This window comes from Myotis davidii, unplaced genomic scaffold (genome assembly GCF_000327345.1).
Source record: "Myotis davidii unplaced genomic scaffold, ASM32734v1 scaffold1685, whole genome shotgun sequence".
NCBI lineage: Eukaryota > Metazoa > Chordata > Mammalia > Chiroptera > Vespertilionidae > Myotis > Myotis davidii.
Window position 1 is genome coordinate 76446 of NW_006295988.1, and position 16015 is coordinate 92460.

Consider the following 16015-nt stretch of genomic DNA (forward strand, 5'->3'; position numbering starts at 1 on the left):
ATCTGATTGCCAGCTTAGGCCCAATCCCCCGGGGAGCAAGCCTAAGCCAGCAGGTGGTCAACCCCCAGACTGCGAGAGGGCACAGGCTGGGCTTAGGGACACCCCCGAGTGCACAAATTTTTGTGCACCCGGTCTCTAGTTTCTAATATCATTATTTTAATTTGACCATTAAAAACATTCTATTTGGAAGATTTCCTCCCCACTGAAAATTCTTCAGTCTAAATGATATCCCCATGTACTGTGACTCTCAATATGTTTAGTTGCATCTTAAAATTCTGTATTTTAACTGTTAAATATTTTTAAGTTTTATAAATAGATATAAAGATGCAACATTTTGTTAATTATAAAAATTGTATATGTGTAAAGACTGTTCAAAGTTAATGAATAATGGGATCCTGGGACAGAAAAGGGACAGTAAATAAAAATGAAAAATATTTGGCCCTGATGCTCACTTAGTAAGAGCATCATCCCGATGCATCAAGGTTGTGGGTTCGATCTCCAATCAGGGCACATACAAGAATCAACCAATGAAGTGGAACAACAAACCAATACTTTCTCTCTCTCTCTCTCTCTCTCTCTCTCTCTCCTCTCTTTTTAAAAACAAACAAACAAAAAACAAAACAATCATTATATGACATACCAATGGACACAGACACCAGGGGGGTGAAGGTATGAGTCGGGGGGGGTGGGGGGAGGGTAGAGGGGAAATGGGGAGATATGGACACATGTAATACCTTAATCAATAAAGAAAAATAAATAAGTATAATTTGGCTGAGAAAAATAATAAAAATAAATCAATGAATAAAAAATTAAAAATGAAACAAATCTGAATAAAATATGGACTTTAATAATGTATCAATATTTTGATAAATGTAGCATACTAATGTAACAAGTTAATGAAAGAGGAAACTGAATATAGAGTATATGTGGACTCTACTATTTTCACAACTTTTCTATAAGTCAAAAACTATATTTTTAAATTTATTTAATAGCAATGAAAACAAAAAAATGTAAATTTATAATTTTGTGTACTCTAAAGCTAGAGAAAATAGGCTAAAGGTAAATATAACCTATTTTTATGAAAAAACTAGATTAAAAACTCATATTTCTACCCAGAGTTAGCCTCCATAAACATCTTTTTTACTAATTTTCAATATATTTTTAAAAATTTTTATTTTTTACATGAACTTTTTATGTAGCTGGGATAAAAGCACATGCCCCTTTACATCATGGTTTTCTATGTGAGGGAGCAGTAGAGTGGAGTGTTTAGTACTTACAAGAGGTTGAATCCCCCTGCCTGTCTGTGTGATAATATCACTAACTTCTCTGAATCTCAGTTTATCATCTGTAAACACAGGGAGTGAGAATATGCCTAGAAAGCACTTATCAGAGAGTCCAGCATAATCACTTGATAAATATTTTGTAGGGACACTATAAGCATTTACCTGCTTTGTTAAAATTTTATAGATTTTTTCTATAATCAGGAAAAAATTGGTAAGTACCATAGCAATTTTCATATTTTCAAGAGTAGTTTTTTTCTTCATTTGAGTCATAGGCCCAAGGGTATAAGATGGATTCCCTCTGTGGAGGGCAGAAGATGTGGAAAACAGAAACCTTAAAAAATTTCACCCTGCCCTAACTGGTTTGGCTCAGTGCTTAGCCTGTGCACCAAAGGGTCGTGTGTGTGTGTGTGTGTGTGTGTGTCGGTGTGTGTGTGTTGTTTTTTTAAATAGGTTTTTATTGATTTCAGAGAGGAAGGGAGAAGAAAAAGAAATACAAACATCAATGATGAGAGAGAATCATTGATCAGCTCCCTCCTGTACACCCCCATTGGGGATACAGCCTGCAACTCGAGCATGTGCCCTGACCAGGTATCAAATGACGACCTCATGGTTCATAGTTCAATGCTCAACCACTGAACCATGCTAGGCAGGCAAAGGTCTCAGTTTCAGTTCCCAATCAAGAGCACATATAGGCCTGCAGGTTCTATATCCAGCCTATAGGGCAGTATTTGGGAGGCAACCAATCAATGTGCCTCTCTCACATTGATGTTTCTCTCTCTCTCCCTCTCCCCTCCCCATCAATTCTATCTAAAAGCAATGGAAAAAATATGCTCAGGTGAGGATTAGAAAAAAGAAATTTCACCCCGAGCACCACAATTTTTAACAAATTGGGATGAGGTATTTTTAGTGTTTTGTCCTGATTTTTTTTTCACCAACTATAGATGGACATTTTCCTCTGTTATGAAAAATTATTCCCAACATTTCTCATAGGAGCATAACATTCTATACAGTTATATCATTATGTAGATGCTATTATTTGCTACATCATTCACTTACTATGAATAAATATTGTTGCAATAACAAATAATGCCTTAATGAGCATTCTGTTTTGTTAAATTTTGTTAGATTTAATTTCTTTTTTTTAAATTTTATTTTATTGTTTAAAGTATTACAAATAGTAGTACATATGTCTCCTTTTTTCCCCCCATTGACCTTTCCCCAGCCTCCTCTACTACCCCCACTCCCTCCCGGCACATGCCCTCACCCCCCCCCATAGATTTAATTTCAAATTGAATCAAAGCTTATGAAGTTTTTTTTATTAGTATTACAAATGTCTCTTGATACATCACAAGATCGCAGATCACAGATTAGCTTTTTGCAAATATACATTTACTCCAATGATGCATGGAAATGCCCATTCTTTGCCATAACAGAATAGCTTCAAATCCTTGCTAATTTATAGGCAAATAGTATTTCATTATCTTAATTAACATTTATCTGATTTACTAATAAATTTTTAACTTTTAAAAGTATTATCCACTTGTGCTTTTTTTTGAATTATCTATTTGGGTCCTTTGCCCATTTACAGTTTGGACTCACATTTTCTCACTATTTTTATATGAGTTTTATATATTAGGTATATTACTTTGTACTTATAATAAATATTTAGAAATTTATTCGTGGTTTTGACACAGAGCAATTGTTTATTCGTTTCGTAGTTAAATTTAGCTATATTTTCTCATAGGCCCTGTCTAAACAATTGAATGATACTCATAATGAACTTAATGATATAAAACAGAAGGTTCAAGATACTAATTTGGAGGTTAACAAGCTGAAGAATATATTAAAGTCTGAAGTACGTATGTATATTTCCCCTCCTTTCTCATGATAGCTGAGTTTTCACTGAAGTTACTAATCAGTTACACTCATGGGGAGAGCTGAATCAAGTCTTCCTTTAATGCACAGCATATTTTAGTGTTGTCAGTGGGTGGGTTAATTCTGTATTTAGAACACCACCAATGTCCAGAATCCTCCCAACTGTGTAAAGGACAGGGGACCAGAATCAACTTTGGTTCATTCATATTTGAAAATGGTGGAGCCTCTAAGTACAAACTTGGACAAAAGAGGCTCCATGTTGTGTAGCAGATGAGAATTGATCACGCTACTGTGGGTCCATTTATTTCTTAGTATCAGAAGGCAGATGGCTCTCCTTGGGACTTCTGAAAAGCAAGGTGCATGGATGGTTAAAGTAAATTTAAATGCATGTGTGACAATCCTGGAATAAACAGAGGCCTTGATGAATGATGTTAGATATGTCCATTTAGTAAAATGCTATCTAAAATAGTGTAGTTTCTTTGATTAAAAAGTATGGTTGGATTATAATAGGTGTAATGTTTGTTACCTACATACCACTGAAACCATTAATAGAAACTCACCCCAAGAAAATCTGTTTTCTTTATTTTATTTAACGTATTATTTCATATCAGTCCATAAACGTATGTAGAGCATTTATGTGTGGTGCTCATTAGATTGTTTAGGACATTGGTAGATAGTGTAAGGACTCCTAAATTGCAATCCTTGCTTTCAGGCAATAAAGCAGTGAGCTTACGTTGACCAAGCAGGCATTTCCCACCCTTCTTGGTTTTAAGATGCCAGCATGTAATATCATGAATGGACAGAAGCTCTGGAATGAGAATTCTGGAGTTGTGTTTTCAGACATCACACATCAAGTTTCTCTTAGTTTTTAGCATGCGAGTATGAGTTCTTTCACTGGGTTTCATTTCACAGCACCATTGGATGGATCCAGGCACCTCTTGCCCTAGACAGCACAAAGCACGACTGATAGCCTAGTAAGAATTGTCAGGTGCATTCTTCATTCACTCATCCATTCAGCATGCAGTGTGCTAGGTGCAGAGGTGCCAGAGATGAAAACTGAAAGGAAACAGAATGGCACCCAGGCAGTGGGGACAACATCAGCAAAGGTGTTAGGAGAAATAGTAGGTCCTATAGCTAGAGTGGCATGTATAGGTGGGTGATAACAGGTAAGAAGGACTTGTTTGAACACCATTTTCAGGACACGTTTGTTACAACAGAAACACAGAAGTGATTTGAAGAACTGCCTTTAAGATTATTCTGGAGATGTTGGGAAGAATAAATCAGAAGAGTAAGAATATCGCGCAAGAGAGCAATTAGGAGAGGCTGTATGCATAATTCAGTCCAGAAGGGGGAGGGTTCCAGTGGAGGCAGTTAGCTTTGCTGTGGTGGAGTGTTGTAAGGAGCACAGGGGACCACCAGAGGGAGCTGTTGGGTACAGGGTTGGGGGTAAGACATCTTGAAAGAGAATTGGAGAATACCAAGCAGTTTCACTTTCTTCATGCTGTTGCCTATCTTGGTCCCCACACTACTTTGGCTTCTTTGGACAAATACAAAAAAGGGTAAAATATGGCCTCTTGGTTGCCACAAGGAAGGGACCCTTGGTGGTTGGAGGGCAAGACGTTTTATGGCAATTCTTTTTTACCACTTAAACTTTGAATCTGTATTACCTAGTCACAAAATAAATTTTTTTAAAAATATATTTTATTGATTTTTCACAGAGAGGAAGGGAGAGAGATAGAGTCAGAAACATCGATGAGAGAGAAACACCGATCAACTGCCTCCTGCACATCCCCTACGGGGGATGTGCCCGCAACCCAGGTACATGCCCCTGACCGGAATCGAACACGGGACCTCCCAGTCCGCAGGCCGACGCTCTATCCACTGAGCCAAACCGATTTCGGCCACAAAATAAATTTAATATAAAAGTTGATTCCTATCTTTGAGGAATCCAAGTTGTTATTGGGGAGATTGTACATCTGCTTCTAATTTCCTAAAGCTGTAAGGCAGTTTTAAGAGAACGGCATAGACAGTGAGTGCTACAGAAAGTTAAAGAGGGTAAATTTAGTTTATGTATATTGTACCATGTACCCCTCAAGTACATAGTCTGTACACAACTGTTATTTTTACTACAATAATGGAAAACACACATCAGGTCCCTACTGGCACGTTTGGTATATTTGAATCTTGAAAGTCAGAACAGTAGTTTGGCTTGTAAACTTGTTATCTAACACTCTGCAAAGATCTTTCAAATTAGTCAAAGTACCATCAGGCCACAAGGTGGTAATATTGATCTGATTTCAACCAGACTTATGGTTGAATCATATTGTGAGGATTTAAATCTGATTTGAAAGCCTTATAGTGTGAGACACTGTTTATTGCAATTTGGTCATTTTATTTAGCCCAATGCTTCTAAATGTGCACTGTTTATTAACAGATAGGAGAGAAAGATCTAGTGCCTTTTAAATTTATTACCAAAATTATAAATTATTTTTTAGAATGAGTTGGCCAAACCATACTACTAAATATGTTTTTAAATATAGCCTCAAAATGATTACTAAATATAGTATATTATCTGTGGAGCTGACTGCTTTCCTCTAGAAATAAGATCCTACTTTAGTCCATCTGTTTTAAGGTTTAAAAATGCAGTTCCATATTATATGCCCAATATATACCTGGATGTATAGTTATGAATAGTGTTTATTGGCATAGGTTTGATTTGTAGTTTCTGAGCCATTTCAGACAAGTTATTAGAGCAGTGAGCAAAAGTGGATCATAGCACAGTCCATGATGGAGTAACCTAAAGAAGGGGTTCTGAATGAAAAGCCAGAATCAAACAGGAAATGCACCAAGCCAGGAGAAGTACCAGACGTTGATGCTTATTATATGCCATCAGTCAGAAGCTCTGTAGGCAGTACAACTCAGAAAAGTGGTCAGGAAGAAGGGACTAGAAAGATACAAAAGGTCAGGCCAAGGCAGACGCTCCGAAACCAGGCCAGCAACTAGTCAGTAAGCAGGTACGTGGGAAATTGAAGCAGTGGAGGATTCTGTTTGAACAAAAGCAAATATAAGAACTTATTCATCCATGTCCTAAGGAGGAGAGTAAGCAACTTCACGTGCCTGGATGGGTGAGTGTGACTCAGGAGCCAGGGCAGATGCTGGTCCCACCCCCTTTTGTTAATTACAGGATGACCGATTTTCCAAACCGAGAGTGCAGGGAGGATTCCTCAAGGTTATGTTACAAATGATCCTTGTGGCAAGAAAATTATCAATGACCTGACAAATAATGTTTAATTATATGTTGAACATTTTATATCTTTTAAAGTATTACCTAGGGTTTGCTTTTCAGGAATCTGAGAACCGGCAACTAATGGACCAACTCCAAAAAGCCAATGAAGATGCTGAAAATTGGGAGAATAAGGCCCGGCAAGCAGAGATAGACAACAATACCCTCAAATTAGAACTTATCACTGCTGAGGCAGAGGGTAACAGATTAAAAGAAAAGGTAGATGCCCTCAGTAGAGAGGTCGAGCAGGTGAGTTTGGGAAAGTGTGCTTGTAGTACATCCTGCATCATGTTGAAGAGTTTAGATTGCCTTTCCATAAATTAAATATGTAAGCAAACATTTAAATTATTTAAATATACTGTGAGTTGTGGCCTGATAACTGTTCTTGTATCCACTCTGGTTCTCTTCTAATCAATTACCTGCCCTACCACTAGAGCAATCTTTAGCATTTTTCAAAATTAGGAACTATTTCAAATGTACCAAAAAAGTGCAAAAATCAAGTAATATAAAAGACATGCTTATACACCCCAAACCCATATTTAAGGATGCTCACATTTTGCCATATTTACTTCTAGTTTTTCTTTATTTCAAGAAGCAAAATATTACAAGATCCAGTTACTCATCCTATCCCCTTCTCCCTCCCTATTGGTTATTGTGTATAAGGTTCCTGGTTGTATAACTCTTTTGCATGTTCATATTTTCGACATATCTCTCAACCTCAGATGATGCATAAAGTTGTTTTTTGTGCTGTAAGTTTTTAAAAGTGATAATACACTATAAGTAACCATTTGCAACCTGCATTTTTTGCTCAATATTATAATTTTGAAATTTGTTAATTTTGATACAGTGTATATCTCAACAGTTGCATCTCTATTCATTGTATAAATCTTTTCTTTTTAAAATTTATTCTTATATGGAAATTTAAGTGTCTTCATTTTTTAAATAATAAAATGTTACAAAATCCTGTTTTGTTTCTCCTTGAATATATATTTCTCTAGATTTGTGCCTGGAAGTGGAATAACTGGATCCAAGATATATACAATTTTAACTCTTCTTGGTATCAGATTGCTCTCTAAAGTATAACTCTTCCACCAGAAATCATGCAGTTATCATTTTCTCAAATACTAATCAGTACCTGATATTATCAGACATTTAATTTTTTCCCATACTTTTTGTTTCCTTGATTACAAGTGAAATTGGAGATCTTTTCATGTTTCTTCGCCATTCAGGATTCCTGTTTTATGAATTTTCTCTTACGTTCCTGGAACAAATTTTCTTAAGCTCTCCTATTTGCTATGGAGTTGTTTATCTTTTCAATATTCATTTAAAGGGATTAGCTATGTATTCTTAATAATAATCCTTTCATCTGTAGCTTGTCTTTTCACTGTGCTTGCAATATAAACAGAAGTTTTAAATTCCTGTGCTGCTGTAATTAGTCAACCCTTTACCATGTGGTTTATGCTTTTATGTCTTCTTTAGGAAATCTTTTGCTATCCCAAGACCAGAAAGATTATTTTCTTACATTTTCATTTAAAAGTTTTTCTAAATATATGTGAAATTTTGATCTTCACATTTAGATCTTTAATTTACTTGAGATTGATTTTGTACATAGTTTAAAATAAGTAATTTTATATTTTTGTGGATGGATTTCTGCCAACCTTACTTCACTGAATTATAAATCTACTTTGTCATAAAAATGTCCCTATACATTCTGCTCCATTGGTCAATTTGTCTATCTCCTTCCCAACGTATACTCTTGGAGCTTCTGTAGTTTTGTTAAGTCTTGATATCTGGTTGGATTCATGTTCCCCAAAATATATTGACTATACTTTTCCCTTATTAGACTCTCAAATAAATTTTATAATAAATTGATCACATTCCATGATTTAACATGGCAGCTCTACACAAACTGTCAACAGGTGAATAAACCAATTGTGATATAGCTAGACAGTGGAATATTATGACAATATGAACTAATGAATGATTTCCAAAATCATTGTGCTGAGTGAGAGAAGCCAAGACACAATGAGTACCGACTGTGTGATCCATAAAATTCTAGGGAAAGCAAATCTAATCCAGAATGACAGGAAGCAAACCCGTATTTGTAAGGACTCACTTGAATAACTGACATATTTTACTTAGAATTGTGTTTTACATATTAATATAGCTATCTAATTTATTGTTGACGAAGTACCTGTGTATCTAATTTTTAACCAATTGTATTGAAGTATAATTTACATGAAATAAAAACACTCATTTTAAGAGTGTGATCTGATGAGCTTTGACAATTGAACACACTTGCGCAATCATCACTACAATCAAGTTACAGGACATTCTATCTTCTCCTTAATTCCCTCAAGCCCTTTTGCAATCAGTCCATCCCAATTCCTAGGCAACTACTGGTTTGCTTTCTGTCATTCTGGATTAGATTTGCTTTCCCTATTATTTTCATGTGAATGGAATCACACAATCTGCACTCATTGTGTCTTGCTTCTCTCAGCACAATGATTTTCATTAGTTTATATTGTCATCATATTCCACTGTCTAGCTATATCACAATTTGTTTATTCACCTGTTGATGGACACAGTTAGTTTGTGTAGAGCTGCCATAACAAAATACCACAGATTGGAGGGCTTAAACAACAGATTTATTTTCTCACAGTTCAGGAGGCTGGAAGTCCAAGATCGAAGTGCCACAGGTTTGGTTTCTTCCGAGACCACTCAAGTTGGTCTGCAGATGGATGCCTTACCTCTGTGTCCTCACACATTCCTCCGTGTGTGTGCATCCCTGCTGTCTCTCTTCTCATAAGGACACCCTCCTTATGATGTCATTTAACCCTAATTGCCTCCTTTAAGGCCCTATCTCTAAATACAGTCACATTTGGGGTTAGCCTTCAGCATATGACTTTTGAGGGGAGCCAATTCAGTTTCTATTTGGGGTCATTATGAATAAAATTGCTGTGAACATAGCATGTAAGCCCTTGTGTACACATAAGTTTGTATTTTTCTTGGATAAATAACTAGGAGCGGAATTGCTGGCCCTCATGGTAATTGTTCTCAACTTTGTAAGAGACTTACAAACTGCTTTCCAAATTGTTTGTTCCGCTTCACACTCCCATTTGCATTGTATGCAAGTTCCAGTTGCTATCCATCTTTCCCAGCCCATGGCATTGTTAATAGATACCACTTTGTGGGTTTAGTTTGCATTTCTTTCATGACTAATGATGTTGAGCAGCTTTCCATTCTGTATCGTATGTCTGATCACTAATATATCTTCCTTTATAAAGTATCCAGATAAGTTACTCATATTTTATTAGAGGTCTTGATATTAAGCTGTAAGAATTCTTTTGATTACTCTAGATGTTCCTATGTGTATTTTTTAATATTTACTTCCAGTCATTGGCTTGTCTTTTTATTTACTTAAGTCTGTTTAAGAGCAGAAGTTGGAAATTTTTTATGAAGTCCAATTTATCAGTTTTCTTTTCTACTTTGCACTTCTTTGTCCTAGTAAATCTGTGTAGATACTAAGGTGCATAGATTTTCTTCTGTTTCTTCTAGGAATATTATGCTTGTTATATTTAGATCTATGATATATTTTAAATTAATAGTTGTGTGTGATGCAAGATGGTCAAGGTTCATTTTCTAAAATTTATTTTTCAGTTACACTTGACCTGCAGTATTATATGAGTTTCAGGTGTGCAACACAGTGATTAGACATTTATATACTTTATGATGTGATCTCCACAAATCTAGTATCCATCTGACATCATACATAGTTATTTTACAGTTATTGACTATATTTTCTATGCTGTACTTTACATCCCTGTGACTAGTTTTACAACTGGCAATTTGTAATTCTTAATCTCTTCATCTTTTTTACCCTTCCCCCCAGTTCCCCTCTCATCTGGCAACCATCAATTTGTTCTCTATCAGTTTGTTTCTGTTTTGTGCGTTGGTGTTTTTTAGATTCACATATAAGTAAAATCATACGGTATTATTTGTCTTTCTCTGACTGACTTATTTCATTTAGCATAACACCCTCTAGGTCCATTCATATTGTCACAAGTGGTAAGATTTCTTTTTTATGGCTGAATAATATTCCATTGTAGATCTGAATGGCATCTTCTTTACCCATTCATCTATTGATGGACAGGCTACTCCCATAACTTTGCTATTATAAATAATGCTAGAGTGAACACAGGGTGCACATAACTTTTCAAATTAATGGTTTGTATTTCTTCAGATAAATACCCAGAAGGGGGTTTTCTGGGCATATGGTAGTTCTATTTTTAATTTTCTGAGTTCTATTTTTAATTTTAATTAACATCCTATGGTTGCACCAATTTACAATCCCACCAATAATGCACAAAGGTTCTCTTTTCTCTACATCCTTGACAACACTTTTTGTCTGTTTTATTAATGATAGCCATTCTGACAGGTGTGAGAAGATTATCTCATTGTGGTTTTAATTTGCATTTTTATGATTAATGATACTGAGCATTTTTTTCATATGTCTATTTCTCATCTGTGTGTCTTCCTTGGAGAAGTGTCTGTTGAGGTCCTTTTGCCAAATTTTTAATTGGGCTGTTTGTCTTCCTTGTGTTGAGTTGTATAAGTTCTTTAATTATGTTGGAAATTAACCCCTTATCAGATGTATCATTAGCAAATATGTTCCGCCATATAGTGGGTTTCCTTTTCATTTTGTTGATGGTTGTTTTTCCTGTGCAGAAGCTTTTTAGTTTGATGTAGTCCCATTTGTTTATTTTTTTCTTCTTTTCTCTTACCATAGGAGATATATCAAGAGATGTCTGAGATTTAAGTGCCTATGTTTTCTTCTAGGATTTTTATGGTTTCATGACTTGAGTTTATTCTTGTGTATGATGTAAGTTGGTGGTCTAGTTTTATTTCTTCACGTGTACCCATCCAATTTTCCCAACACCATTTATTGAAGAGACCATCTTTACTCCATTGTATGCTCTTGTCTTCTTTGTTAAATATTGATTGATCATAAAAACTTAGGTTGATTTCTGGGATGTCTGTTCTGTTCCATTGATCTATATACCTATCCTTTGCCAGTATGAGGCTATTTTGATTATAATGGCCTTGTAGAATAGTTTGATATTAGGTGTTGTGACACCTTCAATTTTGTTGTTCTTCCTCTAGATTGCTGAGGCTATTAAGTGTCTTTTTTGTTCCATATAAAGTTTGGAATAGTTTTTCTAGATCTGTGAAATAAGCCATTGGTATTTCAATAGGAATTGCACTAAATCTATAGATTGGTTTGGGCAGTATAGACATTTTAATGATGATAATTCTTCCTGTCCATGAACATGGTATATATGTTCCTGTTTATTTGTATCTTCCTCTATTTCCTTTTTCAATGTTCTGTAGTTTTCTGAGTACACAGCCCAGCACTCGCCCATCTGGTTCCCAGACTAAAGCCTCTCCAGGAGACACAGTCTGAAAATTCCAGTTTTGCATGGTTCCCCAGCTACCCACACCACTGAACTAAAAAGAATGGGGCCAAAGGACAGCTCTGCAAGACGCTCCCATCTCTGCGCATCTGCTCTCAGCAGGGTGGGGCCAAAAGCTCTGCACAAGCTTCAAACCCAGCAGGCTGGGGCCCCAAATCCCAGCCCGGCACAACTTGCCTGTGACACCAAACCCAGATGTGCAGGACAGGCTGAGTGGTTCCAGAGGTGTGGGGAGGTGCCGGCTGTGCACTCAGGGTCGGGGAGACTTATCCTCTTTCCCAAGCCACACAGTTTAGAGCTCCACCAAAAGCCTCCCCGCAAAATCTCTTCATCTTTTTTACCCTTCCCCCAGTGCCCCTTTCCTCTGCGGCCATCAATTTGTTCTCTATGAGTTTGTTTCTGTCCTTTTGTTTTGTTGCAGTTTTTCAGTCAGAGTTTCCATGCCTCTTATTAGTCTGGAAAATTCTCAGATGTTATTTCTTTGAATATTACTGCCTCCAAATTTACTGTTTCCTTTAGCTTTTATAATACACTTTTTGAATCTTTTAGCCCAATGATTATTAATATTTTTATTGTATGTTTTAGATGTTTATTTCTCTGTGCTATGATCCATCATCTAGTTCATTCTTCCCCTTCAAGCTGTACCATTTTGTTTTTTGATGCATTCATTAATTTTCATTTACTTTTTCTTTCTAGAAGTTCTATTCAATTCTTCTTCAAATAGAAGAGGAATGTTTTTAATTTTTCCTTAATGTCCTTTTAAAATTTTTTAATGTCTTTAAAACTTTTAAAGATATTTTCCATGCCTTCTAAACTATTTTGTTCCATCATTTGAAGTTCTAGAACTCTGATCCTGCTATGTGCTGTGTTACTCTGATTCTCACTATTTGACTGTAATCTCCTCTTGAGATGGGAGTTTTTTTTCTCCAATAGACTTGTATGGCCAGGGAGATAGGTGGGCTTCTTCAAACTTTATGTTGAAGTTTAGAATTTGGATGGATAGTGTAAAGTCCGACTTCAAATTTGAGTGAATGCAGACCTGAGGTTTCAATTTCTTACAGAGGACATTTTTTCCCATATCCAGAGACTAGGTCAAGATAAATTTTTGTTTGTATCTCTGTGAGGTTGAGTGGATTTTTTTCCCCTCAGAGCCTCCTCTCAAGGGTCCCAAATTATGTATAGGTCTCAGTTCCAACTCTCCATTAATTCTACATCTTGTCTCCTATCCTTGCTTGAATGTTGAAATGTAAGTCATTCACTGTTAGTGGCTCTTTCAACCCCCAACTCTTAGCTTTAGGCTTTCATTTGCTTCCTGCTCTGGCTTGGTTTTCTTTGTTTTTGACATGTGAGGATTTTTCTTTCTTCCTTAAAAGCTCATCTATGAATTACAAAAATCCTTTTTGTTCTATTTTATCTTAGCCTTTAAAAGGTTTTCCTCTTAATCACTACCTTACTGGAATCTGAAACATACTGAGTGACATTTTCCAAACAAAACTACTAGTAATTGCATCACCTCCCTCTGTAGACCTTTCAGTGGATAAAGACCTAATTTTTAACCCACTGACTAGACTTTCTGTTTTGTATATCTTTTCAGTTGCATCCCTTCTCACTCTTCCCTGTGGTCTCGGGGCTCCAGCCATACTGGCCTCCCTCTCTTCTTAGAGCATGTCATTTTCCTCCTTTCACATATGCCCTCTAAGCTTTGCCCTTCGCATTCCTGACTTGGAAAGATGCTCTCTCCAAAACACACTGTATATGTCTGCTCACCTTGCAGATCTCATTCACCTCAACTGTCATTTGTCCAGGAAAACCTCTCCTGACTCTCAGTTTAGGTCATGTTCCTTTATTATACACTCTTTTCTCTAGAAGTATTTGCTTAATATGTATTAATATATTCATTTGTTTATTTGATTGATGCATGACTCCCCCATAGTCAGAAAGTTTTATGAGGGCAGAGACCATATTGTTTATCATTGGTATGCATCTAAGCACATTGACTGAAAAATAGAATATACAATAAAAATAGAATGGATGGATAGAAGATTATTTAAAGAATACTTGTGCATTAAATATAATCATATTCTGTTTTTAAAAAAAAGAATAAATGAGAAATAGAGTGAGTGAGGAAGGAAGGAAGGGAGGGAGAAAGGTAGGAGTGAATTGTGACCACATAATTTATTCCAGGAGCGGAGCAATTTTTGTGTACTTTGTACTTGTAAAAGCCGAAAAGTGTCTTAATTTGCTTCTCAGTTTTTTTATCTTCACATAACAAATACTTCTCTATAGGTGGCAGTGTAATTAAGATTTTTTTTTTCTGGAACAGTATCTTGAATATTTGAAAACATTTATATAACTTGAATCTCATATTACCAGTTTTTTGTTAATCCTCACCCAAAGATATATTTCCCATTGATTTTTCCATTGAAGGCGGGGAGAGGGGAGAGAGGGAGAGAGGGAGAGAAAGAGAGAGAGAAACATCGATGAGAGAGAGTCACATCAATTGGTTACCTCCTGCATGCACCCTGACTAGGGCCAGGGATCAAACCTGCAATCCAGCTACCTGCCCTTGACTGGGAATCAAACCTGCAGCCCTTTGGGCCATTGCTGTAACCATGGAGCAATACTGACCAAGGATCACATTACCATTTTTAAAACATGCTCTTATTTCTCATAATGGATGTATTCTTAATTTACACTTGCCCAGAGTCTTTTTCCCTCAGGCACTAGTAAGTGCTAGAGAGTTGTCATGCTCATTTTACGATATTGTTGATATCAACATATCCTTTAAGAATTGGAAAATGGGTATTGCGAGTGTAATAGTGGCTGATGTTTTCTTTGTCACTTGTTAAAGACAACAATATTTATATTATGGAATAATTGAAACTGTGGCAAATATGGACAGAACTATAGACATAACGTATATATTTCAGCCAGGGTTGAGGCTGAGACTTCTAAGTGGGAGAAGATGTTTTCCAAATATGACCAGTTGACCACCTTACTCATGGGCTTTGTGTATAGAAACTTGAAACCGAAATTTATGTGTCAGAGTGTTTTGTACATATATTACTACCTATAGCATCTAAAGTTCCTTATAAGTGTACTATCATTAAAAAATTTGCCCCATTTTATGCTCCATGTTGTAGTTTTTTTCCAAGTTAAAAACTATAATAATAATTTTGTCTTTGTAGCACTTAAATGCAGAAAGGTCTTACAAGTCCCAGATTTGTACGTTGCATAAATCTCTTGTGAAGATGGAAGAGGAGCTTCAGAAGGTTCAGTTTGAAAAGGTGTCTGCCCTTGCAGATTTGTCTTCCACAAGGGAACTTTGTATTAAACTTGACGCAAGCAAAGACCTTCTTAATCAGCAGAGTAGGAGGTGTGCAGGAGGTAGCTGGTCGATGTTTCCCTCTCATCGATGTTTCAAACTCTCTATCTCTCTCCCTTCCTGTCTGTAAAAAATCAATAAAATATATTTTAAAAAATAAAATGTTTTATTTTGTCATATTTCTAGTATATAAAATTACTATAGGATTAGAAAAAAGTTGTGTTTAATATTACATCAAGCCTGTCTCTCACCTTTAGATTTCTTTTTTTAAGTCCCTGAGATTAATTTGACAGCTACATTCTAACAATTCAAGTAAGTAACATAACTCTTCCTCTGAGCATTTAATTTATATTTACGTTTGTCTAGAAGAATGATAAAACATCTTTACATGCCAATCAGTAAAGAACCACGAGGTTGCTCTAACTGGTTTGGCTCAGTGGATAGAGCGTTGGCCTGCGGACTGAAAGGTCCCAGGTTCGCTTCAGGTCAAGGGCATGTACCTGAGTTGCGGGCACATCCCCAGTAGGGAGTGTGCAGGAGGCAACTGGTAGATGTTTCTCTCTCATCGATGTTCCTAACTCTCTATCTCTCTCCCTTGCTCTCTGTAAAAAACCAATAAAATATATTTTTTAAAAATTTAAAGAACCACGAGGTTGAGGTCCATCCAGCTAAATTATAACTTTAATGACATTCTTTTAAGCTAAATTTATTTACTAATTGGGTTCTTTTAAACTGTAACTCAGTTGGTTATATCTACCGTGTGCCTGACATTGTG

The 16015-nt window shown here is 36.1% G+C and overlaps 1 protein-coding gene across 1 annotated transcript in view; it reads left to right on the forward strand.

Annotated features, from left to right (window-relative positions):
• The window catches only part of LOC102752201 (testis-specific gene 10 protein-like), a gene marked incomplete at its 3' end in the record, with an annotated part of 83068 nt that extends 67784 nt beyond the window's left edge, over positions 1-15284 (forward strand). The window contains exons 14-16 of the mRNA XM_015568599.1: positions 3028-3138; positions 6505-6690; positions 15104-15284. Coding sequence (XP_015424085.1) covers positions 3028-3138; positions 6505-6690; positions 15104-15284 — 478 coding nt within the window. The remainder of the gene's footprint in view (positions 1-3027; positions 3139-6504; positions 6691-15103) is intronic.
• Between the last annotated feature and the right edge of the window lie 731 nt (positions 15285-16015).